This window comes from Astatotilapia calliptera, chromosome 4, assembly GCF_964374335.1.
Source record: "Astatotilapia calliptera chromosome 4, fAstCal68.1, whole genome shotgun sequence".
Lineage (NCBI taxonomy): Eukaryota > Metazoa > Chordata > Actinopteri > Cichliformes > Cichlidae > Astatotilapia > Astatotilapia calliptera.
In genome coordinates, this window is record NC_137425.1 from 36845371 (window position 1) to 36872329 (window position 26959).

Consider the following 26959-nt stretch of genomic DNA (forward strand, 5'->3'; position numbering starts at 1 on the left):
ACGTAACGGAATACGTTACAGAATACATTTTGGGGCATGTAATCTGTAATCTGTAGTGGAATACATTTTAAAAGTAACCTTCCCAACACTGTGTGTGTGTTGACATCACATTTATGTTGTCCTGCAGGTATGTTGTAAAGAGGCAGTCATCACAGTAACACCAGAGCCTGACATCGACTCGAGCAGTGACGCCCCGTTTGAGGACTGGCTGAGAGGTGAGAGCATGCTGCTGCTGCTGTAAAGGTAAAGTCAGATGCACTTGGTATGGAAGATGCCATCGTGTGCAGGGGATCTCTGGTGGAGTCACTGTGTCAAACCTTCTCGCTCAAACTCTTGACTGTGAACAAACCTGGACCCAGCCCAGCAGAAAAAGATGTTTCCTGAGGCGGAGCCTGTCCCAGTTGGCGAGCGCAGGGTGTACTTTACACGGGTCCATCGCAGGGCCACACAGATTGGTACAAAAAATGTGTACAGAGTGTCCAGCTCTGGGCCTCGAGGGCCACTGTCCTGCAGGTTTTAGATCTTACCCTGGGTCAGCTAAGTTCATTAGCAGGCCTCTGGAGAACTTTCACAGATGCTGAGGACGTCATTTAGCCGTTTGAATCAGCTGTGATGGATCAAGGACACGTCTAACACCTGCAGGACACCGGCCTTTGAGATCATTATATTTGAATGGCTATATTGTGGTATAGCTCTCACCCCTCAGCTGTAAAAAGCTATGAGGTGTCATCCCCCTGCTGGGGAGGCAGGTCGGCGGCTGGCCTGGAAACCCAAATTTGTGACTGCAGTAACTCTGGAACAAAGCGCTGTAGCATTGCCAAATAGATACCACACGTTAGGCCTGCACAATAAATCGAAAATTCATTGTCATCGCAATATCAGCCTGTGCTATGGGCCCATCGCAAAAGACGACGTAAACTGCGATAATGGAGTACCTTAAAATGTTTACACACGTGCTTTAAAGAATTTACCAATCAAAGAACCCCCTTTATACATTAGACCAGTCGAATAGAGCCCTTCACGGCATTAACCAATCAAATGGATTAGAGGCCCGCCTCCTACGCAGGTGGGGAGTGAACAACGCTGCAGCAACGAGTCATAGTTGTAAAGGCTGAGAGCGAGACGCATGATGAGAACGCTACTGACTATGAACTCGTGGCTAAAAAAATAGTACCTCGCTTATTTGGAGGTACTTTGGATTTGATAAAGACGACGTTCTCCAAACACAGGTGCTCTGCAACACTTGCCGAACATTCGTGGCAACCACCAGAGGAAACACGACTCCACCATCATCTTCAACACAACCACAGAGAACAGTTTGAAGAGTTCCAGAAAGACCGGGCTAGCTAATGTTGCTAATGTTAGACAAAGAGCGCCGCAGCAACAGCCGTCTCTGTATCAGAGTTTTTCAAGTGGAACAACTTATGAGAAAACGTCGAAGCGCTACAAAGAATTTATTTATATTTAGATTTCTTCATACATTCTTATATAGTTCTATATTGTGTATTTTGTTGTACAGTTATTTTATTTTCAACTTTAATTTATATATTTTATCTTATTCTTCCCAGTTAAATTTACCCTTCATTCTAATTTGTGTTGTACAGTTATTTCATTTTTAACCTTAATTTATATTTTATTCCTTCCTAGTTAAATTTACCCTTTTAAATTTTTCATATTTATTTCCTATCTTATTCATAGCCTTTTCCTTTTTTGTTTTCTTTAGGTCACGAGCAGTTGTCCAAGCATTTCACTACATATCGTACTGTGTATGACTGTGTATGTGACAAATAAAAATTTGAATTTGAATTTGAAATAACAGAGGCCATTACACATTTTTGACAAAGACATGATGCCTGTAAATGCAGTTAGCAGAGACGGCTTCACCAGTCTGATACATAAAGTGGACCGGAGATACCGCATCCCCTCACGAAACGACTTTTCCCACGTCGCCATTCCACAAATATTCGAATGTTTGAACTGAGCCAAGCTGAAGCTACGCCAGCACTACAGTAAAGTTTCCTCTCCAGTTTCGACTTGCATCATAACTACTTGGTGAGAGATAAAATGATGAACAGCTGCACTGAGATCATTTGCAGTATAATTTAAGTTATGTTTACTTAAAACTAATTCTAGAGACCAGGAAGGATGTCTTTCAAAATTCAAGCCTCAGAATTTTTTTATGGGGCAATGTTTCAATGTTAAAGTGCAGTTTGTTGTTACTCTGCTAACAGCAGCTTTCATTAAATAAAACTGTTGCAGTAAAACGGAAATTATGTATTCGTTTTTTGTTTGTTTTGCAATTTATTTTATCGCAAGTCATATCGCTATCGCAGTATTGATCACAGTTATCGCACATCGCAGGTTTTCCTAATATCGTGCAGCCCTACCACACGTGCATTTGTTCAGACTTTGGGACGAGTGTGAATCTCACTGATCGCAACCTCAAATTCAAAGGCAGAGATTTTCAAATGTATACCACAGGTGCCTCTGCTGCAGGAGGCTGCCAGTATTTTACAGTTTGAGATTATGGACTGCACGGACGAAGTACTGAGCCACACCTGCTCATTCATGTGTTACGTTTTGTTTTCTCTGCACCATGTGAGACAAGCTTGTGTTGTTGTGTGTCTTTAACATTGATCACCAAGCACAATGTGAAGTGTGAGCTGCAGGGGTGTAAAGCACATCGGATCACGGTTTTAAGTCACGGATCAGCAAAAAACAGAAAATTTTAACATTTACTTATTAACTTATTTAAGTACTTTTTGCCTGTTTAAAAACATTCAGCTCATTCCACACAATTATATAAAAACAAATTAAGATGCAGTGCAGGGCTTTGTATCTACCGCTGTGATATAACGAGCGGTCACGTGGCTTTCCGTTGCCCTGGAGGTCGTAGTTAGGGCAACAGAAGATGCGTGGGACAGCTCAGCCACAACGTTGAACTTTTCCTGCTCACACATGCTTGTAGTGATCTTCTCACTGAAGTGGACGCGTGACGGGATGTCATAGCACGTTCATCACAGTTCAAACTGGTGCTGTCAGCGTAAATCTTGTTAAAATGACGTTAATGCCATAACTGCATCAACGCGGTGAATCTCCGTTAACTAGTTACCGCGGATCGCCCCGTGTGTGGGGCTGCACGGCATCGATGCGTCAACTAACACGTTGACTATTAAACCCCTTGTTTTGCAGACAGAATACGGCCTCCCGTCTGCAGCTACACACCCCAGCAGCTTCTGTAACAGCTTTAGCCGTCGGGCTGGGCAGCAAAGGGCTGCTTAAATACTCCTCTGCTCCTCCACTTGGACCGCTAGCGCTGAGCATAGCTACCGCTCGACAGACCCACCACGCCACCATACACATACTTTTTTCACGTGTGTGCCGAACCGTGGAGTGGGATCGGTTCGGATTTCGGATCAATCGTGATCCGTTGCACCACTAGTGGACAGTGATGCTTTTGTTCCAGCAGTCTGTGGAAGCACCGAGGCTCCGCCTCATTCACTTATTAAAAGGTTTAAGTGACTGTGTGTATGTATTTGAGACCCCACAGAGCCTTTATGTGAAAACTGTACAGCTTCCTGAAATATCAACAGCTCGTTTTTGTTTTGTTGGGGAACAGCTGAGTATCCATGGCCTTACTGGTTTACTAAACTGGATGAATGACTCAGTCTTGTCCTGTCTGCTGCTTGTTGTAGGCCTCAGACATGTGGTGGAACCTCCTGCTCCAACATCCACTCACGACCTGAGCTGTCTGGAGAGGGCGGAGCTAAACACCACCCTGGCTCTGAAGACTCGGCTTCAGTCACTGCAGGTGTGCACAGTTTTATTCAGTGGTCAGTCAGCTGATTAACAGCTGCTAATGCTCATGTATCTGCTGTCCTACAGGACGCTCAGTTTGACTCCCAGAGGGCAATTCAGCAAACTCTACAGAAGTCAGAGAGCACGAAGAATCGCATCAATGCTAGAGCTACTGAAGGTAACACAGATCCTATGTTGTCTTGTTTAATGGTCACTAACAGCTGTTTCTCTGCTGTGAATGAAAAGCATTCGTCCTGTGTGTAGACTTCTGATGTTACAGGTGCAAAGCTGATGAAATCAGTAACAATAGTAATAAAGAGTCAGTCTGCGGACGCCCCCTCAAGTGACCGAATGACTCTCAGTACTTTCAGCCGTTCTCCACCACTCTAGGGGGCGTCTCCCACTTTGACCTCGAGGCCATACTGGGCCCACATGTTTCTGTATACTACGCCAGCCGCCTGGTTGTGGCGTTATAAACAAACAAAGGAGAAAAAGGCCGCAGTGTGGAGCGTTTAATAGTCCGTGGTGTGAGTGACAGGAGTAACAGGAGGGAATGTTTTCAGCAGTCTGTGAGTTGTTACTCACCTTTTTGTTGTCTGTCTTTCGTGTCCCTCTGCTCATGTCCTCTGTAGAGGTGAACGTCTCTCGCTCTCAGGTTCTCTTCACTTCGTTGGTCAGCGTGGATGTGCAGGAGGATCAGCTGATAACCCAGTTGCTCCAAGATAAGCTGCTAGCTCCACCTTCCCAGTGCCGCGGAAGGAGGAACATTAAAGGACCCTCCTCCCTGTTTTTCATAACCTCTGACCTGCTCAGGCAAAAGCCCCTTTCACCAGAGGAGGTCCCGTTCAGCCGTAAGCTCTCCACATCAGCTTGCCCCGCCCACGCGACTTTTGACCTGTACAGACGGCAGCAGTCCTGGGAGACGACGCCCTGACGTGGGACGACTGCCGACTGGGATAAAGATGGATGTAGCCACCGTTAGAGCTGAAACTGGAGGTGATGAGTGAGGGAAGGCTGACCTGTGAAGGTTTTCCAGAGTTGGTAGACCCGCCCGCTGTGATGTCTTCATGTCAGAAGTGACGTCACATTTGCTTTTGTTCCACATTTTTGTATCTCTTTCCTCTCATTGTGACGATATATCAGTGCAGACGCTCGGGGCCTTCCAAAGTAAAGGAGATGACTTTGTGTCCTCGACGTGTTTTTCAGACGCAGCCTGAGATTTACTGCAGGTAAAGACATGCTTAGTAAACACATTTACTGATCTATTTAGCTAAAATCATTTCAGGATAAAGTGGTCAAAGTGTATTTGTTGTAAATCTTTCATGTAACTATGTAAATGAAAACATGTTTCCTTAGAAACGGATAGAAAACGATAACAATTGATCTTAGCGTGAAAAAAACATTTTCCCGTGTGTGTGTGTGTGTGTGCGTGCGTGCGTGCGTGTGGGGTGAGCTCAGGTCAGAGTCATATTTTAGCATCATTTAAATAAAACCTTCAGTTGTTTGTTTTCTCTTCGGGGCTCAGCTGCTCGTCTCTATATCAGCTCTGTTGTATAAATGAAGTCTCCTCCACCATGTTTCAGGTTTTTACGTGTTACAGTCAAAATGTCTGCCAAACTTTTTCTACAATCTCTCACACACACAGACACACACAGACACACAGAGACAGACAGACACACACACACACAGACACACACAGACACACACAGACAGACACACACGTATGTATGGGTGGAAAGTTTTTACTGATTTGGTTTGAATAAATCTGTTTGTATATTTGTTTACTGTGTCATTTGATTTCCTGTAACGACGATGCTGTTTGAGGGTTGTTTTATTTCTGTTATTCATTTGTGTGGTTGTGTTGAAGGAGAGGTGAAGAGAACACTGCAGCACACAGACAAACTACAGGCGAGACAGCTGATGTGATGGTGGTTTATAAACGCAGCAGTCTGGAGTGAGAGAGTGGAGCTGCTCTGTCAAAGCACGCCGCTCGCTCTACGTTTGAAACTCGAGCAAAGCTTGGCTCAGATGTCAGACGCTGTACTGCTGTCATTAAGATTCAGCTGGGCCCGGTCACTGAGCCACACCTGTACACTTTTAGCTGTTGCATATATGAGAGAATGATGTTAGTTGCACAATGAATATGTGCTGCCATCTATACCAGCTAACCTGTCCCACGTTTTCAGGCCCACACACCTGACCATTTGTGTTTTGGTTTGTTTAGAAACTTCAGATAAATCATGCAGAAGTTAAATTGTTCAAAGGAATATGAATATAAAGCACTGTATACACCATCAGCACCGGCTCCCCTCAGGGCTGTGTTCTTTCTCCTCTGCTCTTCTCCCTGTACACCAACTGCTGCACCTCCACCCACCAGTCTGTCAAGCTAATCAAGTTTGCAGATGACACCACCGTTATTGGACTCATCTCGGACGGGGATGAGTCTGCCTACAGGAGGGAGGTTGAACGTCTGGTGTCTTGGTGCAGCCACAACAACCTGGTGCTGAATGCCCAGAAGACAGTGGAGATTATTGTGGACTTCAGGAAGCACACAGCTCCACTCCCCCCCATCATCCTGACTGACACCCCCATCACCTCTGTGGACTCATTCCGCTTCCTGGGTACCACCATCATCCAGGACCTGAAGTGGGAGCCCACCATCACCTCCGTCATCAAGAAAGCCCAGCAGAGGATGTACTTCCTGAGGCAGCTGAAGAAATTCAACCTGCCAACACGGACGATGATGCAGTTCTACACTGCAATCATCGAGTCCATCCTCACCTCCTCCATCACCGTGTGGTACGCTGGAGCCACTATCAGGGACAAACAGAGACTGCAGCGTGTTGTGCGCTCTGCTGAGAAGGTGATTGGCTGCAGACTCCCATCTCTGCAGGACCTGTACACCTCCAGGACACTGCGGCGTGCAGCTCGGATCTCAGCTGACCCTTCTCACCCTGGACACAGTCTGTTTGACCTGCTCCCCTCAGGCAGGAGGCTCCGGTCCATTCGCACCAGAACCTCTCGCCATAAGAACAGTTTCTTCCCCTCTGCTGTTGGACACATGAACAATAACCATATGACTGTTCCCACCACTACCACGTGACCCTACGCTGTGTTCACTGCCTCATTCCATGTTTAGCACTGATCACCACCTGCACTCATGTATATATCATGTATATATCATGTATATATCTTTCTACGTAGCACTTTTAATTCTTATTCTCATGTCTATTTAAGCATTATATGACAGTATGTTTGCACTAAGTACCTAATGTTGTAAACCTGCTCAACATTTGGCAATAAAGCCCTTTCTGATTCTGATATAAGTATTGTACAAACTCAGTGAGAGTTCACACCAAAGCTTTTGTTAGTGATGATGTGATGGGCCCGTCTATACACTCAAACCTCGGCTGTTTGATGACACGTTCACTCATTTCACCTTCATCATCCTGGTCGATGGCAGCGGATGTTTATCTAGACGGTCTCGTAGCGTCTTTCCTTCCTTCAGTTATATGAAGCAGCTGAATGTTAGAAACCAGCCCCATGGTCCTGCCCCCAAACTGCACTGCTGCCATGCTGTTTTTCTGTGCAGCATCCAGAGTTTGGTTACATTATCATGCGATCAGGCTCCCAGTATTTCACAGGCTGGTCAGCAAACTAAACGTGCTCCATCAGTGATGGGGTGTTGTGAGCTCGTCTCTCTGCAGCTGCTCCTCGGCTCTCGCGGCGAGCACCTGATGGTGGCCAGTTCATGGTGAAACAACAATGCTGAAGGTCTGTGGTCATTCGTGCTTACCCATCAGAGGCTTCATGTAGGACAGTTTAGTTGGGACTGAACCAGCTGATAAACAACGCTGACACTGTTTATGTGACACCTCTCTATCCTACCCGAGCAATCAAAGCTCTTTATACAACACTTCTCCACGCTTCGCCTACACAAGTCGTGCACATACATACTGAGGCAGCAGGGACCAACTCGGGACTAGCATCAAGCATGTGGGCGAGTGTTTGTTATACTCGAGTATTATATACTCGAGTATTATTATACTGAGATCTTCTCTGACAGCGCTTTAACACACGACTCACCGCATGTCCCCCACAGACTCTTCTGCATGCACGAGAACCACGTGAGCCCAAACGTTGTTTCCCATATTCAGAGTTCGTACGTCTGAATTCAGGATGCGGGCCAGAACGTGGCATCGATCAGAACCTGTGTTTTCACTGGGAACAGTAACCAACGCTACTTCCTTTAAACTTCTAGACTTCATGGTGTGGGGATGAACAAAAGTATTTTACCAGCATAATATAATCTGCAGTATGATCATTGCTTTAACAAGGTAACAGATAGCTTTAAGATGTTTATGCATAGTCATATTAACCTTGTATTTCAGATGCAGTTATAACTATGTTATACACATTGCATATCTGTGCTTATTTTGAGTTGATGTTCGGTTCATTAAGGGTCTTAAGCTTCACTGGCGTGACTGTCACATCTGTCAGCTTTAGCGCCTAAACAATTTCGACAAATTTAAGTTAACGGTCCAACCGATAAAGTCCTACTTTTTTGTGATCAATTAACCAGCATCTGTCCAACAGTTTCTGGCCTCATCTCTAAAGTCCCTAAATCAATTTAAGAGTGTCCAACACCCAAGGCCCAAACATGTCATGTTTAATGTAATGAGAGTCCACAGAGTGCTGTAAAATGTGAAGAACTGTTGTTCAGGGCAGTAAACACCTGAACATGGAAGCAACAATTCATTGTTTGGTGAGATTTTCTACAAAGATGCTGGGAGAGCGTCACAACTCAGAAAGTTAGATGTACAGTTTATGAATTTTATTTTTAAAAAAAAGAAAAAGTGGCAGCCAGAAACAATACAAAAGAGAAAACTGAGAATGTCAGAGCGGTCTGTGCAGAGTGCCAACACAGCTGTTACCATCGACACACTGCTCTCAAGCTGAGGAAAGGTGGAACTGAAGGGGTGTGGCCTAAAAGTCCAGCAAGAATCAGTCCAGCAACCGTCTACAAACAGCGTCCTTTCCAACGCCATGGTTACCGTTCAATGAAGGACAGGCTGAGTTTGCGTCTGTGTTAACTTCTCCCATGCAAAATAAACAGAACCCCAAAGAACCCAACGAGGTGTTGGGACAAACCTTCGTATGCTAACATACATTTTGTTGAGTGTATATGACAATGAAGCACCACGCCAATGCACTTGGAACTGAAAGCCACAAAAACCATTTAAATACTGTTAATGTTTGAACAAGTGATGTCTTTAAAATGTTGCTGCGGGAGCGTCAGACTATCGCTCAGACTCTGTATCTGTCCTCTACTAATGACAAAACAGGAACGGAGGGAAAGGCGTCTAACGCATCCTGTACTCCAGCGTCTTTGACATCTCACATAGCTGGCCCCTGAAGTCCACGTCGATGGTGAAGTCCAGGTCCCTCTGCAGAGACAGCAGGTCAGGTTACACAAAGACAAATGAATCGAAGCAAAGAGCGGCCGAGCCGTGCTTACATTGTTCTTGACATTTGGCTTCATGCTGACGGTGCCAATGATCTCCTCTCCAGTCTTCACAGTCAGGTAATCATCCAGGTAGAAGACGGTCTGCTTCCAGTGGGTGTAAGGAGACTCTGGGCCTGTCGGGAGACAGAGCGTTGGTAATCTACACCAGCCTTTATTTTAACCCGCCCCGTGTGTCACACAGTTCAGCTGACTGGCTCCAATCAGCTGACCACCCCTCGCCTGTTCACCTGTAGTCATGTGTCTGTAAAGCTAATTCTGGCTGCAGGCTGAGATGTGAGCTTCTCCTCCCAGATTCGTTGCTGTATAAATAAAACTGAATTTGTCAAAGCAGACACTAATGTCAGCTCACAGTGGTGAACGATCTGTACAACAGCAACGACCCGCCGCCGTTTGCAGGAAGGTCAGTGCGTCCCGTCTGACAGAACATGAAATGTTCAGTATGTGGATGAAGTACGTGAACCCTGAGAACGCCCAGAGCAACAATCCTGCCAACACTGTACCGTATTTTCACAACCATAAGGCGCACTTAAAAGTCTTAGATTTTCTTCAAAAAGTGCGGCGCGCCCTATAGCGCAGTGCGCCCTGTGTGTTGTAAGGAGGACGTAGTAGAGAACACCATGAGAACGCTAAAAGGTGAAGTGTGTGCGTTGACTTTATTGCACATACCTGTATAAAAGAACAGGTATGTGCATTATGCAGGACATCGTTGTTTTAACAACCCTGAAAATGGCAAAGAGACACGCTTATGAAGCACAGTTTAAACTGAAGGCCATCAGCTACGCGGAGGAACATGGAAATCGAGCAGCGGCGAGAGAATTTAAGATTAACGAATCGATGGTTCGCAAATGGAGGAAGCTGGAAAACAAGCTCCGGCAGGTCAAGAAAACGCAGCTGAGTTTCCGCGGACATAAGGCGATCATCGAGCAAAGAACGAGCGGGAGAAGCGTTTCGACGGTCACCATTCGGCTAAAAGCAGTTTCACTTTCAATGAAACGGTGCCATTTTTCCCTCCGGACCAGGACTACGGTAGCGCAGCAACTTCCAGCGGATTATAAGGAAAAGCTGGCCATCTTCCGCTCCTACTGCAGCAAACACATCGGCGACAAACACATCCAGCGATGGATGACCGATGGAGACCACAGTTTAACCAAGAGTGGAAACCAGCGCCGGGTGAGTTACGCCACAATTTGCCAATGGATTGTAGATGCTTGGGCTAACATGTCTGCTGGCACTGTTGTTTGAGCTTTCGCAAAAGCCGGCATCGTTTCCGAGGAGCCGCACGGCACGGAAAGTGACTCTGACGGTGAAGAAAGTGAACCTGGCATGTTTGATGGAGATTTAGCGCAGCTGTTCAATTCAGACACAGAGGATGAGGACTTCGATGGGTTTGATTGATGATAAAAATGTGAGTACCAAACTCAGTTTTGCTCCTGCTTTATTTTTAAATACGCACACTTGTATGCTTGTGTGTTGTTGATGATGACGATTACCAGCAATAGAAATGTGAGTAAGGTACTGAACTCAGGTTTGCTCCTGCTTTATTTTTAAATACGCATACGGTACTTGTATGCGCCCTATGATCCAGTGCGCCTTATGTGTGTGTTAAATACAGTAATGGCACACATAACTGAGACTGCGCCTTTTAGCACAGTGCGCCTTATGGTCGTGAAAATACGGTAAACTCATTCAGGTATGAGACCTGCTTTCATGCAGTGACTATCAGGGCAGTAGAAAGCATGCATACTGGGACACCAGTGTAAAGACAGCAGGCACACTGACTGGTAGAGAAGCCGATCCTCTTATGGCAGCGGGTGAACTCGATGTTGAAGTAGGTAACCAACGCGTGGATGTAGTCGTTCCTCTTCACCTGGAGGCAGAACGGGGACGTGAACGTCAGGTCTTCGGCCTTCACCGTGTAGATGTCCACCTCCTAGACAAAAAAGACAAGATGCCTTCAGACCAAATGTTTCAGGTCAGCTTCAGCCACCCTCTGCCTGTCCCACATCCATTCAAGGAGCAGAGAACGATCCACCTACCCTGACGAGACAGGAGTTGCTGACCAGCTGCTTGGGGTCCACCACATCCACCAGGGGCTCCTTGATCGCCACCTCCTTGATGCAGGACATATCAAAGCCGTACACGTTCTCCCACCCTGACAGAGACAAGACCAGGTTACAGCTACAATGGTCCACAGTGTCCTCTCTGACAGACGGGTCACCGCTCTGAGCGTCTGTCACGTGCAGCGCTGTGCTCGGCTCACCTCGTCCTGTTGACGTTCTGCTAATGGCGAGCAGACTAAATAACCACGTTGACACTGAACGCTTACAAACACTGGAGCACAGCCTGAACTCGGCACCATCACAAGCTTGTATTACACAGTGGATCCAATCTGATGGGCATTTTCATAGTTACATCACAGTGAAGCATAAAAGGAGCCGGTGCAGTGTTTTACACTCATCGCTGTATATCTGACTCTACAGTTTGAACCTAAAAGGTCAAACTGGGCTCATGAAACCTGTTCGTGTTGTGACCTTTGATGAAGGCAGGCTGACGAGGAGGCGGCGCTCTGTTGGCGAGTAATGACTTCAGACTTAAGCATTAAACAAAGTTACTTCCAACCATCTCAGACACGCAGCTACTTTCACTCCGTCTTTAGGCCCACTCAGTCCACAGCAGTCTAACTGTGCAGAGAGGTTGGTGTGGTCGGCCGAGTTCAGTCTGCGTGTCCTCATTAGATGTGTGTCAGGTTTGTACTGCTGAGACTGTTTCAGTGCTCAGATTAATCAAAGTCACGGAAACAACAGAATTACTCTGTGTAGTAATTAAAACACTCCATTAAAGTAATCCATTACTTGTGAGTAACAGACCCAACAGTTATGACACCAGAGAGGGGAAATGCCTGCAACACGAGCAAACATTTGACCTCACAGCAGGTCACGACTGCAGCACATCAAAGCCAATCAGAGCCCACGGTTGACGGAGTGAGCCCACTGATGGACGGCTCCTGTGACGGGTCGTTTCCTTTGGTCCAGTTTGGTTTCAGATACAACCGGACTTTGTGTGACGACACAAAAACACACTTGTTTCCTTCACTGTGTGCACGCTTTCACAACGAAGTAACCTTACATGTTGGACACATGACATTTTACCACACCCACTTACTGAATTATTAGAGCGTCCTCAGAGTCAACGACACCAACGATAAACATACATCGACTTAGAAAACGACGCGTCCACAATAAAATCCTAAAACCACCTAAATGTGTTTTTCTAAAACTACAGGAAGCGATTTGGACTCAACAGGTGGGGCGAACGGCAGGACGAGGAAAAGGGAGCGCAGATTAGAATAAATGTAACAGCAGAGCGGAGCTCCCCTCCACCACAGCACGACTGCAGCACCGACACCGGAGACCTCACTGTGCTGGTACCTCGCTGATGTTTGGACTGTAATGTTTCTGCTGCTTCACTTCATGAGTGAAGCTCCACAGCTACACTGGCTCTTTTTCCTCCTCACATTAATGTTCACACTGAACAGTGAACCCAACGTCGAGGACTTCTTCATTTATCTGGATCTTTGTTCTTATTGTGGGACAACTGGGTGATATTGACAATGACCTGCATACAGGAAGCACTCGGAGCACTCACAGTGTATTTTGTAGTCCTTATACTGTCGGTCTTCGATGGCGGTGACGTAAAGGGTTGCTCTGTCTGGAAAAATGAGTCCATCTGGTTTCTGTTATTGTATAAAGAGGGACAAAAACACAAGTATTCAGAGAAAAGATCAATAAAGTCAGTATGTTCACACCAAGTGAGCAATAAACGAGTAGCTTAAAAAACCCACAAGCTGAGCCTGGCTCAACCCAAACCCATGCATCTACAGACTTAAGGAGCATCGCAGACGTGCGACAGGAACAAAGGTTTGAGCGCGCACACAAACATCACCACAGCCAACACTGTTTACACAAACAGTCACAAGGACTGTAGCTGTGACAGTTCAGTCAATCCCACACACATGGGCCAGTAGAAAGATATGCAATATCATTACTGTTATCAGCTTCATGTAGACATGCTGTCGCAGTCCAACGCCATCATGGCGTAACCGTACTCACAAGCACACACACCTTCATAGAGAACGCATCGAATTCATGTTTTCCAAACAACCACAGGACTGAAACAGGACTCACAGAGCTCAAACAAACAGAAGTGCACACTTACCAGCCATTTGTCTCTGGCATAAATAACAGTATTAAGCATGGACTCATAGAAGAGACAGTAGCCCATCCACTCTGATATGATGATGTCTACTCCATCCACAGGCAGCTCCACCTCTTCCACCTTTCCTTTAATGATGGTCACCACTGCAGACACAAGAAGAGCTCAAGTATTTTTAAATATGATCACATGACTGAAATCATGTTGGCTTCTATTTACTCACCATCATCAAGGTTGTTAGCCTTCACAATTTTCACAGCGTAGTCAGAGATGCTGCTGCACTCGATCTACGGAGATCAAACACAAACGCATCAAGAGACCGTCGCTAGCTGTGAGTGACGCCGTTACCACTGATAGGTGAATCAAACACCTACCCCTATAACCTTCTTGGCTCCGGCTTTGGCAGCAAACATGCAGAGGATACCCGTCCCACTGCCCACATCAAGCACCACCTTGTCCTTAAAAAGGTGCTTGTTGTGGAACATGGAATTGCGGTACGTGAGAGTGCGAACTTCATCCTTCAGCATCTCCTACAGCACAAAGCAGGATTCATGACACACAGGTTTCCTTGAGTTACGCTCTAAACAGATTACGAACTAGAGAAATACCTCGTGAATTCCAAAGTGGGCGTATGAGTCAAAGTAGTAGTCCTTAGATGTCATGTCCTCCGCTGCAGGCTTGGCTGAGCTCTCCCCCTGGGAAACCTCACAGTAGACCAAGATCGTCTCAATTAAACATCATCTTTGCTAAACGCAGTCTCTGTATCAACAACAGGCGTGTAGGACCATGATGATGATCACTATAGTAACAAGTTTCAGGGCTGGGAACAGCAACAACTGTTCTAGAAGCAGCAACACCGTTAATAACCAAAGCTGCAGCTGCACAGTCTCCAAATAACTACTTAATGACATGATTAGAACTTCCCGTCTTAGTGATAAGAGCTGATAAATCTGACAACCAGCAGCTTTGTTGGCTCCCTTTACAATTAGATATATTAATATAGCAACTCTGTGGCAGCCTTACAGTCCAGAGTTTGTTTACACACACACCAGGTATCAGCATCATCCACAACCATAAGCATCGATCATCTCTTGCAGGGGGAAAACCCAGAACAGGGCTGAAGGCGGCAACAGCCGAACCAGTGATGTCCTATTGTGTACTCCGACAAGATGGCGCTCCACGTGCTTTAGACACGGGGGCTGAAAACACGCACGTTCCCAGTCTGGCTTCACGGACTGAGTTAAACGGGTTAGAGTTTTTAAAACAGACTCCACGCCGGGCTGAATACACGTGGCCCACTTTAACGCGAACTCTGGCCGAACAAAAGATGGTGGCACATGGCTGGTAGAAATCGCGCGCGCTTGGCCTTCCTCGATAACGCTGGGTTTCCACGTGCACACTCACGACCTCCTCTGTAGCTACCGGCTCGGGCTCAGTACAGCTAGCACGTTTGTTCACCTCTGTGAGAGGCAGAGCACCTAAAGCTCCCTACAACGTAGTTCTTTATCACCCTGAGGATGCTAACGCGGCTAGTTCAGCGCTGCTGCCGCCTGTAAACTGCACCAGAGGGAAACGATCGTGGCAGAAATCGCATGACATCTGTTAAAGAACAAGTTTATGGATAAACTGTAAGAAAATACCAAGAAAGAGTTCAACTCTGTAGCACAGCTAGCTAACGAGTTCAAAAGCTAACACGGTAGCACCCATGCGGTCCACGACAGGCTCGCTCCATCGCCAGCAGCCGGTGACGCGTCAGCTGAAAGGACGGTTCTGTTCTTCCAGCGTCCCACAGCCGCGAGGATGCGGCACGTGCTGGGTGAGGTGTCTGGCCTTTCTCGGTCACATATGTTAGATGAATGAGCGCCAACGGTGCTAAAGCTCTATTAGCCTTAGCCATGTTAAAATGGATGCATCACTAGCTGGTACGCATGTGCTAAGTAAAGGTAAAAACATAACCGTGTACGCAATGTGGCGTGACTGTATAAAATGACCGCGTGTCGTCTCCAAAGATAAATATAAGTGAAGCTTATTTCCACACTAGAAGACCTTACCTCCATCCCTTCTGCTGGCGCCGCCATTTCGATCATCTACCCAGAGTAGCTGCGTGGGTCTGTAAGCGTCTCCCTTTGTCCCGCCCACGACGGCCAACGTTTATCTCTGATTGGTGCAGACGACAGGCCCGGCCTCCAAATCAATCCGGTTTTTAAGTGATGACGTAAAACCCTGCTTCCGGGTCCAAACTGAACTGCGTCCATTAAGACTGTTGTGTTCTTAACGTGTTTGAATACTTCCGGTCTTTTTAAGTCCCTAATAATAGTCTGTGATCACTTGGTAACTGAAGCATCTGTGAATGAATGCAAACAATCCTGTATGCGTGGCATCGTTGTTAGAGGATTTCACCTCTGCCCCCCCCCCCCCCCCCCCACACACACACACACAAAACTTTATGTGTGCGTATAAATGTGTGTATAATATTAAGGATTGTACATTAACATGAAACTGTTGTCGGAACCACACTGAATTTCACCAGAGAAACACACACACATATGAAGAGAGAGAGAGTATGCATTGTATGCAAACAGCTACCAGACAGCCATCATAATTCGTCATACAATGAGAACAGGACAAATCAACAACTGACAATAACTAATTAATATTAAAATCTGTAACATAATGTATTATTTGGAGTTTAGTCTGTTACTGTTGCTGTTTTTACCATTTCTTCTTGGAGCAACTGTAACACACATTATTTCCTTCGGGATTAATAAACTATTCTGATTCTGATTGTTTCAGGATGAGCTGCCATCATCCAATCACACATCTGCTTACCTGCATCTTTGCTCGTTTCTCCTCTTCTTTTCTATTTTTTCTAAACTGAGCACCTGATGGCTTTGAACCTTTCTTGTCCATCTTGGTTTTAATTTTGCACTCCAGTATGAACACCCATTCCCCAACCCAAGGATCACCACAACATAACCTAACAGACCTACACCTTCGTTCACAGATTCACTTTGTCTAGGGTTTATTTCTGGGATTTCACACATTTCAAATCATGAATACATGATGGGCTTGGACTGACAACATTATGAATGAAATGTGCTCTATCCCCAGATAGCAAGGAGACATCGTTTCAATGTTTAGTCAATATCAGGTGATTCTATTGAATCACTGTTGAAATCTGACGTTGACCTAACGTCACTCTTGCACCCTTTAACATTGAAACAATGTCAGATATTGAATCACTGTTGAAGTCTGATGTTGATTTTCCATCACTTCGCACCCTTGGTTACTATTGAAACAACAATACAATTTGTCATGTCCATAATAATATTCCTATAATATGAAGCATCTGGCATTATGAAATAAAAAAATGACAGACATCTGTATCAATACCAAAGTAATTTATTACATTAAGAAAAAAAAGTTTCTTTGTTACAGGTATTGGTTATAGGTCACTTATTATTTTATTTTAAGTTTACTCAGGGATCGAGCTGGATATCGGGCATCCTGCACCACCCATGTGATCTGGAGCGTAGAGGAGACATTTCTGCACAGCTTGGCCGAAGGCAAACTCAGAAACAGCGTTTACCCCACCGGCTGAGTCAGGCCATCTAGGACACAAACACAAAAAGAAGGGGAAAAAGGCCAAATTAGAGCTTAAATATGAATAACCTCTTGTCAGTTGTCTTCAGCAGGGAGAAATTATGGGATTAATATGAAAGTCACAAGGAAAAAGTCAGCAAACTGCTGCATCACTTTGATTCTCAAAGAGCCATTAGCTGAGAAGCTCAAAGCCTAATTTTCTAATAATGAATAAACCAAACTACTGGCAGTGAAATGTATTTCTATTTCTATTTGTTGGATCTCCCAATGATAGCCTGCTGTTGTATATTCAATCAGAACATACAGGAGAAGGCCATTTTAAGCAGTTTAACTGAATTTGACAATTTCTAAAGTTCTGGGTTACAAAAGTACCAGAACCTTTAAGAACTTACCATTGCTTTATTCACCTCCGGTCATTGCACTTCATCTCATCTATGTTGTTAAATGGCTAATCCAGAGGCAATACCCCAGCATCAACAGGGTCAGTGCTGCAGGATTAACCGAAGGCTCTGAACTCCTCACGGAGGTCCCCGACTTCTCTGATCAGCTCGTTTATCATGATTACGTTTTTGGAAGGCTGCATCTGTTGACAAGAACAATAACACAAAGAATACTGGCTTGTGATAAACTGGATAAGCATTGTGATGAAAAAAAAGACTATATCCATAAGTGATGGCTTCACATTTTGCATTCAGGTTTAAGTAGTTCAATCTGTTAAAACTGTTTACAATTTAGCCTTTTACATATAAATGGTATATGATAGCAAAGCAAAATATGATGATATTCAGCAGCATAAATTAGTGTTTTGAAGTTAAGATTACAATGAAATTGTGATGCAGCTCATTGTTTCAAAGCATACCGTCATTAGAGAAGGTACTGAACGCAGACTATTTGCTGGGGAGGTCGCATAGCTGTGTAGGTTGGCGAAAGGAGCCGGTAGCTGGCCCGAGCATCATGATGGTTGCTAGAAGTGAGTTGGGGGGGCAGACTGCAGAGTGGTGGAGCCTGTATAGAAAAATGTTTAAAAAATTAAAAATTACATACAACTCGTCTACAGAGGTTCCTGTTCTCACACACACATATATACACACACTAAACATTACATTATTACCTGGTACTTTCACACGTGGGGCCTGGGGAAACCTTTGATTTTGGAGGTTGCTCATCATCAGTCTGTAACTGTATAAGGGATTTGGTCTGAAAGAAAACAAAATATCAGTATTGTGTTTTTTGTTTATTTTGCTTTAAGTTACAGTAAAATTTACATCACACAAAAATGGTTAAAAACTAGCAATAATTTGAAGACACGAGTATCTTACTTGTTTATGGGTCGATTGTACTTTACTGATCTGAAATGAGAAAATGGAAAAAAAAACAATGTCAATAAAAAGAGGAAAATAATGTTATTCAAGATAAGCTCCAGGTAGGAACGTTCATTATTAAAGTCGCGGAAATGTAAAGTCACGTGATCATTCGGTCTCAGGTGACTCTTTCACGTGTTTATAAATGGAAACCGGTGCGGTCAAAGCTTCAAGTGTAACACACGCATTGTATGCATTTGTAGCGGCAACTTTCTGGATCATATTGCACACATTTGTAAATCGTTTGTGGGAATTAACTCTGTATACAGCAGCCATAGAGCGAGAGCAAGCCGACCGCACGGCTAACAAAAGCAAATCGCCTTATAACGGAAAGACATGAATGTGGGTCATGGAAATGTTTTCTTTGTTCAGCGTTGGTGTTGTCTGTGAAATTTATACTTTTCTCCTTCTGTTTAAGTTAGCTTTAGTAATATCATACATACGTCGACCTTCCAATAACGAATAACTAAATTCTCACATTCTTATCTGATAAAGAGTGTCGTGCACAAACTCAGACTGTGTCTCCGGTGTTCTGACAAAACGTCCGGTCAACTCTGCTGAGCTTAAATGGAATTTTCCCGCAGCCTGATGGGACGTACCACTGTGAGAGGGGTGCTATGGAATAGTCCAAGTGGTAGCAGCTTTAATTTCCCGCTCAACCATAAATCGATGGTTTTTCAACGTGATTGTTGTCACCTTGTCAACTATAAATAGATCAACAATCAACGATAACAGAACAACGGTGAATCAATGTTATTTCACTGTCAGTGTCAGGTTCCATCAGTATTTTAATGTTCTTTCAACACTGATTTTGACATTTCAATCCTGACGATTCTGATGGATCAGATGAAAAATCAACATTAGTTCAATGTCTCCTTGCTATCTGGGTCTGGAAGCAGCCGGTCCCCCTCCCCTTTTGACGGGTTGTGTGTGAGACTTTAAATTAGAGATGGCACGATACCACTTTTTTATGTCCGATACCGATACCGATATCATAAATTTGGATATCTGCCGATACCGATATGAATCCGATATAATGTTTTTTAATCAACAAAACTGTTTTTTAAATATCTTGCTGCATTTTGTATAAGTTCATACTCAAGTTTAAAACAACAACTACACTAAAGCTATTCTGTTATACCTGTATGCAAAAAAAATATTTCATAGTTCAGCAATACTGATCAATCTAATAAACTCAAACCTGCACCATCCTCCCTATTCTGGTATTTTAAAGAGTACTTAGCGTAAATATTAAGCAACCTAACTAATAGGGTTCCAACTCCCAGCAACAACAAAAATAAATAAATAAAAAATAGGGAACCACCCCTCACGCTCCACCTCATGATGCTTAATCGACGTAATCAACCTTAATTTGATGCAGTGTGAAAAAAAAATGCACAGAAATCAATTATTTTTCAAGAAATATTAAATAGATTCAACAGCTTTCTTCGACAAAATTGCAGACTGCACAGATGGTACCTTCCCAAAGGAAAAAGTACTATAGCTTACTAGGGTATATATATTAGACTTAATAGTCACTATATACAGTAATTGACTTCTATTCATTTTGCATCAGATTAAAACTTTGGGTGTAAGATTCAGATAAATATTAAATAATTAAAAGCTCGACATTTTAAATGAGAATAAGAAAGAAAAGTATGTCTTTGTGCCCCCTTTTCCCTGTTAATGCCCTATCGGCCCCCCTGGCTAAACTTTGCTAGATCCGCCCCTGCACAGTTACCTAGAAAAAGATCCTCGAGTAGAAAGTAATATTAAATAAATTCTAACAACAGCTGATCAAGCTTAAACGTGCTGCTGTTGTTTATCCGCTGGTTTCCTCTTTCTGGTGCAAAGTGGGCCAAAAACAAACAAGAGACACGGACTTGCGACAGAAAAGCCGATCAGCTGATCATTGATCAGTTTCATGATTGAAGTAGCAGCCGGAGAGCGAGAGGCAGTCGCTCGTTAAGCTTAACGCAGGAATGCTTTACAAACATTCAGAGATGGACTTACACACTTGCTTTACTTCTCTCGGGGATAACTTTGTCGGAGATGAAATGCCAGGTTGCTAGTGAAGCTCCAAATGCTATCCAGACCACCGACAGGTCCTGCATGCCACAGCCGCTCTATCACGTGATGCATACTGCTCCGACATGCTAACGTTCTGAGGTGAGTTACGGCGTGTTGCAAGTTTTGTGAGGTGCTTTCGTGATATTTAATGGATCGGATTACATTTTTTATTTTTCTCCGATATCCGATCCAGTAATTTAGGTCAGTATCAGACCGATACCGATACGTAATATCGGATCGGTCCATCTCTACTTTAAATCATCAAACTATAAAATATAACTAGAGGAAAAAAAGAGACCTCTACTTATGCTGGGCTACAGGAGGACAGCATGAGAACAGGAAACAAAAAAACCCCTCCTCTGCACAGAAAGCACATAAATGTCCACAGTATAACATTATAGAGCCTAGAGTATTTAAAAGTAGAATGGGAGGCAGAGCCTTCAGTATTCAGGCCCCTCTTCTGTGGAACCAGCTTCCAGTTTGGATTCGGGAGACAGACACTATCTCTACTTTTAAGATTAGGCTTCCCGGTCTGGATGGGCCTGGGCCCCCTTTCCCTGGTGGGTCGCGGAGTATGGGGGTGCCTACTGGGGTCAGCGGGGGAGCTGGCCCCAGGGAGGGGTCACTTGCCCCTCCCTTCCTTCCCTCCCCATCTCCAGCTGCCTCCCTCTTCCCGCTCCACCACAACCACCCACACATACAGGGCCTTGGAGTAGGGGTATGTCACCAGGGTGCAGAGGAGGCTACCCCCCCCCCCCCCCCCCCCCGTCCCCTTCTGGCTGCCTCTGCCTCAATTTTATCCCACAACTTAGACATTCACATTACTCACACTCTCATTACACATACATATAGGATCTTGGGGGTGGGCACGATACACGGAGTCCAAAGTACCATCAGGGTGTACACCCCACCCCTGGCGTCGTTGCCCACCTCTCAATTTTAAATACACGTAGACATTGAGGGCTAGCAGGAGGGACCATGCGCTTACCTGCTGCTCTCTGGCAGGTAGCTCCATGCCCTCCTGGGTTTTAAATGCACCTTAGAACACACATGCATCAACACTACAATGAGCGGGTGGAGGGAGGTTTGGAGTCTTCTCTCACCCCCATTCTCTGCGACCTGCTGGAGCGGGGGGGCTAGGAGGAGGAGTTGGCCGTCCGACTGCGGTCTGGAGTGTGGGGCCTTCCTGCTGCTGCGGAGTCGGGGCGGTCTGCCTCCCCTCACCGCAGGGAAAAGGGTAACACCACCTGGGTCTGGGTGCAGTTCCCCCTCCAGGGGCGGGGGCACCTAGACCCGGTTTGTAGAGTACGCTTGGGGAGTGTGATCGTGTGTACAGCGTCTCTTTATGTCTGTCTCCACGTTGGTTGAGTGTGGAGTAAGTGCATATGAGAGCATGAGGGTGGGAATGGATGTTTGTGTCTGTGTGTGCCTGTATGTCTGTGTCTATATGTCAGGTTGGGTGTCAGGCGCCACCTCTCTGGGGACACCTCAGGCCCTCCAAGGTTTGGAGGCCTATCTCCCCCTACCACCACTTCCCCTGCCAGTGGCGGACTCCCTCAGATATCGGTGCGTTGGTGGTTCTTTGTGTCCGGGGATGGGCGTCCAGGTACACACCGGCTCACTCCTTGGCGGCCGCTTATCGGGGCCTGGAGCCTGGGGCTCGCTCGGGCCACTTCGGAGGTGGGGTGCCCCCGGCGTCTCGGCCTGGGGCTCGGTCACTCAGGCACAGCTGGCTGCCGGCGGAGCTCACGGGCGCGTCACTGCAACTCCCCCTGGCTTCTGCTCCGCGGCTGCTGAGTGAGCCCTCATCTGGGACTCTCCTCAGCTCTTTCTGGGACAGTGGCGCGGCTGCCCCTCTGTTGGTCTTCCTTGGTCTCTTGTGTTCTGGGGGCCTCTGGATGTCTGGAGTTTTGATCTCCTCCATACCTGCTTCATGCCCTGGAGGACGGGGCTGTGGCCCCCCCACACCCTCTAGCAGATCATTACATGAAGGAACCTTTTAAAAACAAGCGCGTCCATGCTCACAGGTGTACACACGGGTGATCACACCCACAAACTACACCCTTTTTGGCTCCTACCTCAAAGCACACTGTGTTCTGTTGATCTTACGTGCTGCACAATAATGTTTAATATTTAGTATTTACTGTCATATTCCCATATATCATTGTGATGTTGTTTATTCTGTTACTCTTGTTCTCTTCTGCTTGTTTTCTTTTTTCTTTCTCAGCAGGTGATCCAGGTGATCGATAGATGGATTTTTTTCTCTGCTTATTCTGTTGGTTTTTGTCTTTTACCCTTCTCCCCCGTCCCTCTTCTCAGCTGTTTCTCTTTCCCTCTTTCTTTCTCCCCTTCTTTCCCCCAGTCAAGTCTGTCTCGTATTCAGTAAGTGAAAATAAAATGAACAATAAAAGGTGAATCAAATGGACCATTACGGCAAGGCTGGGATGGTCAATTTGGTAAAGTAAATCCGTTGGGCATCTTTCTTTGCCTTTAGACAACAATTCTGATGCAAAAGAGCCAAACGGGACAGGCCAAAAAAAAAAAAAATGATTAGGCTTCAAACTTTCCTTTTTGCTAAAGCATATAGTTAGGGCTGGATCAGGTGACCCTGAATCCTCCCTTAGTTATGCTGCTGGTGGATTCCCATGATGCACTGGGTATTTCTTCTTCACTCACTATGTGTTAACAGACCTCTCTGCATTGAATCATATCTGTTATTAACCCCTGTCTCTCTTCCACAGCATGTCTTTATCCTGTCTTCCTTCTCTCACCCCAACCAATCACAGCAGATGGCCCCGCCCCTCCCTGAGCCTGGTTCTGCCGGAGGTTTCTTCCTGTTAAAAGGGAGTTTTTCCTTCCCACTGTTCGCCAAAGTGCTGCTCATAGGGGGTCATATGATTGTTGGGTTTTTCTCTGTATGTATTCTTGTAGGGTCGACCTTACTATATAAAGTGCCTTGAGGCGACTGTTGCTGTGATTTGGAGCTGTATAAATAAAATTGAATTGAATTGGTATCAGACATAGTGGTGCAATCTAATGATTAATATTTTAATTGATGCTCAGTGCTGCATGTTGCATCCTAAATGTTATGCAGCCATCTGCTGCCAGCTGCCACAGAACTGCAGCATTGTTGTAGATCAATGTCCTAATGCTGTGAATCTAAGACCTGATCATGTTATTGGTTTCAAATGCCTTTGTTTAGACACTTTTTGACCCTGTCCATTGAACGGTCCTAAGATGGCATATCTGAGTGCCACCGCTCCCAAATAACTGAATGGAAACGTGCAGGTAAACAGACACATTAGCTGGAAACCTGTGCTAGGAATCTCATTGCATGAGGACCAATGAATACCTGTACAGGTGAAACTGCATGTCATTTGCATGTGATGTTTTCAGTTCTCACATATTATTTAAAACAATAACGTCTTTTATGGTTAAATCCTCACTGCAGTTTTGCACAAACTGTAAACACCAAAAATGATTTTAAATTCTCTTAAAATGTAATACTGGGTATTTTATTATTTTTTATTTTATTATTGTTATGTTCTTTCTTAATATACCTGTACACTTTGTACATGTTCATGTAAAGCTGAGAAACACGAGCATTACAGGTAAATGTTGCTACACTGATTATCTGTATATGACAATAAAACACTTGTCGACTGGACACTACAGCTTAGCACTGTTAATACGAAAGCCTACTTTTAGCATACTTCCGTCGGGCCGGTTTCCCTGTCGCTCAGTCGTAGCCTGTTTTCCATACAAATGGGTTCATGGCAGAGTTGCACTGTGTCGGTACAGCCACATATTGCCGCAAGTTGTCCAATCAGCAATAGGGTCCACTCGAACGACGAAAAGGAGCGTAGGCGTTCACGGGAGTGCTGCGCGGTCACGTTATTCTGCTGTCACGAGCCTGATCCGAGCCGTACAGTGCAGGCTAACGAATTGGAGCGGACATCAGCTATTCAGGACATAATATTTTTAACCAAATTTAGTGCGCGAATAGAGAGCTCAAGGAAGTCCGACCGCTGGTTGGTATTTGAGACGCTCTATTGAGTTATTCCGATCGACCGGTGATGTGCTCCAGTATTTGAATGATATTGCTAGTCAGCTAGCTAGCTGTTAAGCTAGCTTTACGTTACGTGACTCGAAGTAATTGAACAATATACTCTCGGACAGCATTCTTACTAACACGTCTGAGTGCATTTAGCTTTAAGACATTTATCAGTAGCCGTTTTTATCTTTAGCAAATTTTTGTGGTATGAGTTATACGTAATTTCCAATCCAAGGTAGATGAGGATTGAATGAAATAACGTTAGCTTGCCATAGCCAAGGAAACAAGCCAGCTAACAGGGATAACGTTAACTTATCCCGCTACTTGTTGATAGACTGCCATCCAGCGGATCTAGTAAATGCTACCTGAGTTACCCACCTAAAAGCAGCGACCGAACCTGGTAGGCAGCAGTCAGTCACAAAGTTGCAGACAGGCAAACGGCTACTACTAAACATCAAGTTTGCCATCGTCGACTCCAGTCCGCTGTGAGAGGGTGACCGGCATCAGTGTTTTTCGGAGAAGGCCAGAGTGAGGACAGAAACCTGCAGACATGCCGGCTGTGTCGAAAGGAGATGGAATGCGCGGATTGGCTGTTTTCATTTCGGACATTAGAAACTGTGAGTTACCTTTCTGTATGCTTCTTCATCATATGTGTTGTTATTTCATTGTGTCGTCAAAGTTGACATGGCTAATGTCGTTGCTGGTGATCGTCTCACACGTCATGCAGCGTTGTCATGTGGTAACCTCGACGCAGAAAGCTGTATCTAAAAAATCAGTTTGGTAACGTTTAGTGAAACAATCAATGATTTCTTACGTATTGACAGTAACGTGACGGTGGTGAAGTCACCTGCAGGAACAGAATAAGCGATGTTAGGCTTGGAGTGGCGGCGCTGATCAAACGCTTCCTGTTGTGTAGTTGTACATGTTGGAGAGCTCGGGGACGAAAGTTCATTGAAATTTAGTGTCGTGTCAGGACGCTCCACATGCAGGGAAGGAAGACTGAAGCTCACACGGAAACCAGTGGTTGGTATTTAAAACAACAACAAAAGGAGCAAAGTATAAAAAATAATAATAAACAATACTATTACGTGTAACAAAATGCTACATATATCCAGCAATTGACTTCAAAGTTTTATATAAATGTCTTTTTTTGTCAGTTTCCTAGTAATATTTATTCCAGTAATGACGTGAATACCACTTTTCACTGTTACTGAGTAGTAACAAGAATATAGGAAGTAGTTGCCATCTACTGTTTCCTTTTTGCTGTGATTACACATGCCAGTGCTTGATGTGCTTGTCACTGCACACCTGACAGTTCTTCCAGGCTTACACTGACAGGCAGTAATGGCTACTTCATGGTCGAATGTTTGATACCTCCAGCTTTCACTGTGTTATTCTGCCTTTTGGGCACATTTAAAGAGAAATTCAGCAGAAAATAAAAATGTCGACCAACAACTAGTGTAAATGTTCAAAGTGACGAATATTGCAAACATTTGCAGAGGCGTCTAGATGATTTGTTTTCAAACGTGCTGTATCAGGCAGGCAGACATCTCCAAACACATGTGATTTGTAGCCTTGGGAAATACACTGGATTACATGTTATCAAATACTCATTTGAAATAAATAGTAATAACATGACAGGCTGTATTGGAATGTTATTGACAAAAACCTGTGAGAATGAATTTCAGTCTTGTTATGTCAGCAACACACTTATGTAAATCAGACTGTGCAACTGGTTGTTTTTTGTCTTTATATTTCATTTGGAGGTACTGGATGAGGCGTATCTGTGCTAATGGAAGCCTGTTAGAAACAGTTGTCTGCTGCCTGGCCAGTTGGGGAGTGTACCACTTCTTGGGCAGATGGTAGTTAGAAAGCTTTAACTCATCAGCCATGCTGGTTGGTAGCCGTCTATCGCTGTTTGAGCAGGAAGGCGGGCTGCAGGATGACCCATGATTAAATCCCATTCATTTATCATCATCATTGCTTTTCATGGTAAAAATGTCTTTTACTGACAAGCTCTTTGGCTTCTGCTGTTCCAGTGTTGCTTAACATTATAGCTGTTTAAGCAGAAAGTAGATCTGTCTTTAACTGTAGTGTTACTTCTTCAGACTAAACACGAATTAGGTCAGTGATTGGCAAATGCAGGCACATGGTCAGTAGGGCTGAACGATTATGGAAAATAACCTAATTGCGATTTTTTTGCCCCAATATTGCGATTGCGATGCGATATGCGATTATTTTTTAAGGTCTTTGTCTTCTGTATTATTAAACAAAGACAAGCAATACATCATATAGTATGGCCAATACTATATTACATTAATTTTAAACTGTTCT

General features: G+C 44.8%; 3 protein-coding genes and 2 long non-coding RNA genes across 9 annotated transcripts in view; 2 read left to right on the forward strand and 3 right to left on the reverse strand.

The window, feature by feature from the left end:
* Nucleotides 1-4499, reverse strand: part of LOC145428445 (uncharacterized) — a 15227-nt gene extending 10728 nt beyond the window's left edge. The window contains exon 1 of the long non-coding RNA XR_013908738.1: nucleotides 4384-4499. This is a non-coding gene — a long non-coding RNA (uncharacterized LOC145428445). The remainder of the gene's footprint in view (nucleotides 1-4383) is intronic.
* Nucleotides 1-5145, forward strand: part of ppp1r35 (protein phosphatase 1, regulatory subunit 35) — a 9920-nt gene extending 4775 nt beyond the window's left edge. For both annotated transcript variants that reach the window (XM_026166258.2, XM_026166259.2), the window contains exons 3-6: nucleotides 128-215; nucleotides 3696-3811; nucleotides 3886-3976; nucleotides 4431-5145. In XM_026166258.2, coding sequence (XP_026022043.1) covers nucleotides 128-215; nucleotides 3696-3811; nucleotides 3886-3976; nucleotides 4431-4732 — 597 coding nt within the window. In that variant the 3' untranslated portion in view covers nucleotides 4733-5145. The remainder of the gene's footprint in view (nucleotides 1-127; nucleotides 216-3695; nucleotides 3812-3885; nucleotides 3977-4430) is intronic.
* Nucleotides 5146-8617: 3472 nt separating this feature from the next.
* Nucleotides 8618-15715, reverse strand: prmt1 (protein arginine methyltransferase 1). 2 transcript variants are annotated; one of them, XM_026166253.2, is made up of 10 exons: nucleotides 15589-15715; nucleotides 14146-14241; nucleotides 13912-14067; nucleotides 13761-13824; nucleotides 13541-13683; nucleotides 12971-13058; nucleotides 11362-11477; nucleotides 11105-11255; nucleotides 9317-9438; nucleotides 8618-9245 (listed from the first exon to the last, which is right to left on the reverse strand). In XM_026166253.2, the coding sequence occupies exons 1-10, from the start codon at nucleotides 15622-15624 to the stop codon at nucleotides 9162-9164; spliced, it is 1056 nt and encodes a 351-aa protein (XP_026022038.1). In that variant the 5' UTR covers nucleotides 15625-15715; the 3' UTR covers nucleotides 8618-9161. The 2 variants fall into 2 exon arrangements, with proteins under 2 accessions (XP_026022038.1, XP_026022039.1); XM_026166254.2 differs by having other exon boundaries at nucleotides 14146-14232; nucleotides 15589-15687.
* A 1208-nt stretch (nucleotides 15716-16923) lies between these two features.
* LOC113021510 (uncharacterized) lies at nucleotides 16924-25626 on the reverse strand. The gene is made up of 7 exons (XR_013908737.1): nucleotides 25473-25626; nucleotides 25252-25389; nucleotides 18460-18489; nucleotides 18252-18337; nucleotides 18000-18145; nucleotides 17533-17723; nucleotides 16924-17148 (listed from the first exon to the last, which is right to left on the reverse strand). It is a non-coding gene; the product is annotated as an uncharacterized LOC113021510 (long non-coding RNA).
* ap2a1 (adaptor related protein complex 2 subunit alpha 1) overlaps nucleotides 24314-26959 on the forward strand; it is a 37820-nt gene continuing 35174 nt past the window's right edge. For all 3 annotated transcript variants that reach the window (XM_080300637.1, XM_080300638.1, XM_080300639.1), the window contains exon 1: nucleotides 24314-25242. In XM_080300637.1, the coding sequence (XP_080156763.1) occupies nucleotides 25176-25242 (67 nt within the window). In that variant the 5' untranslated portion in view covers nucleotides 24314-25175. The remainder of the gene's footprint in view (nucleotides 25243-26959) is intronic.

Coding starts and splice junctions, on each gene's coding strand:
- prmt1 (XM_026166253.2), bottom strand. CDS start 15,624: ATGATCGAAATGGCGGCGCCAGCAGAAGGGATGGAG. Junction 14,068..14,145: donor CCCACTTTGGAATTCACGAG/GTATTTCTCTAG, acceptor TTTGTGCTGTAG/GAGATGCTGAAGGATGAAGT. Junction 13,684..13,760: donor GGCTAACAACCTTGATGATG/GTGAGTAAATAG, acceptor TTGTGTCTGCAG/TGGTGACCATCATTAAAGGA.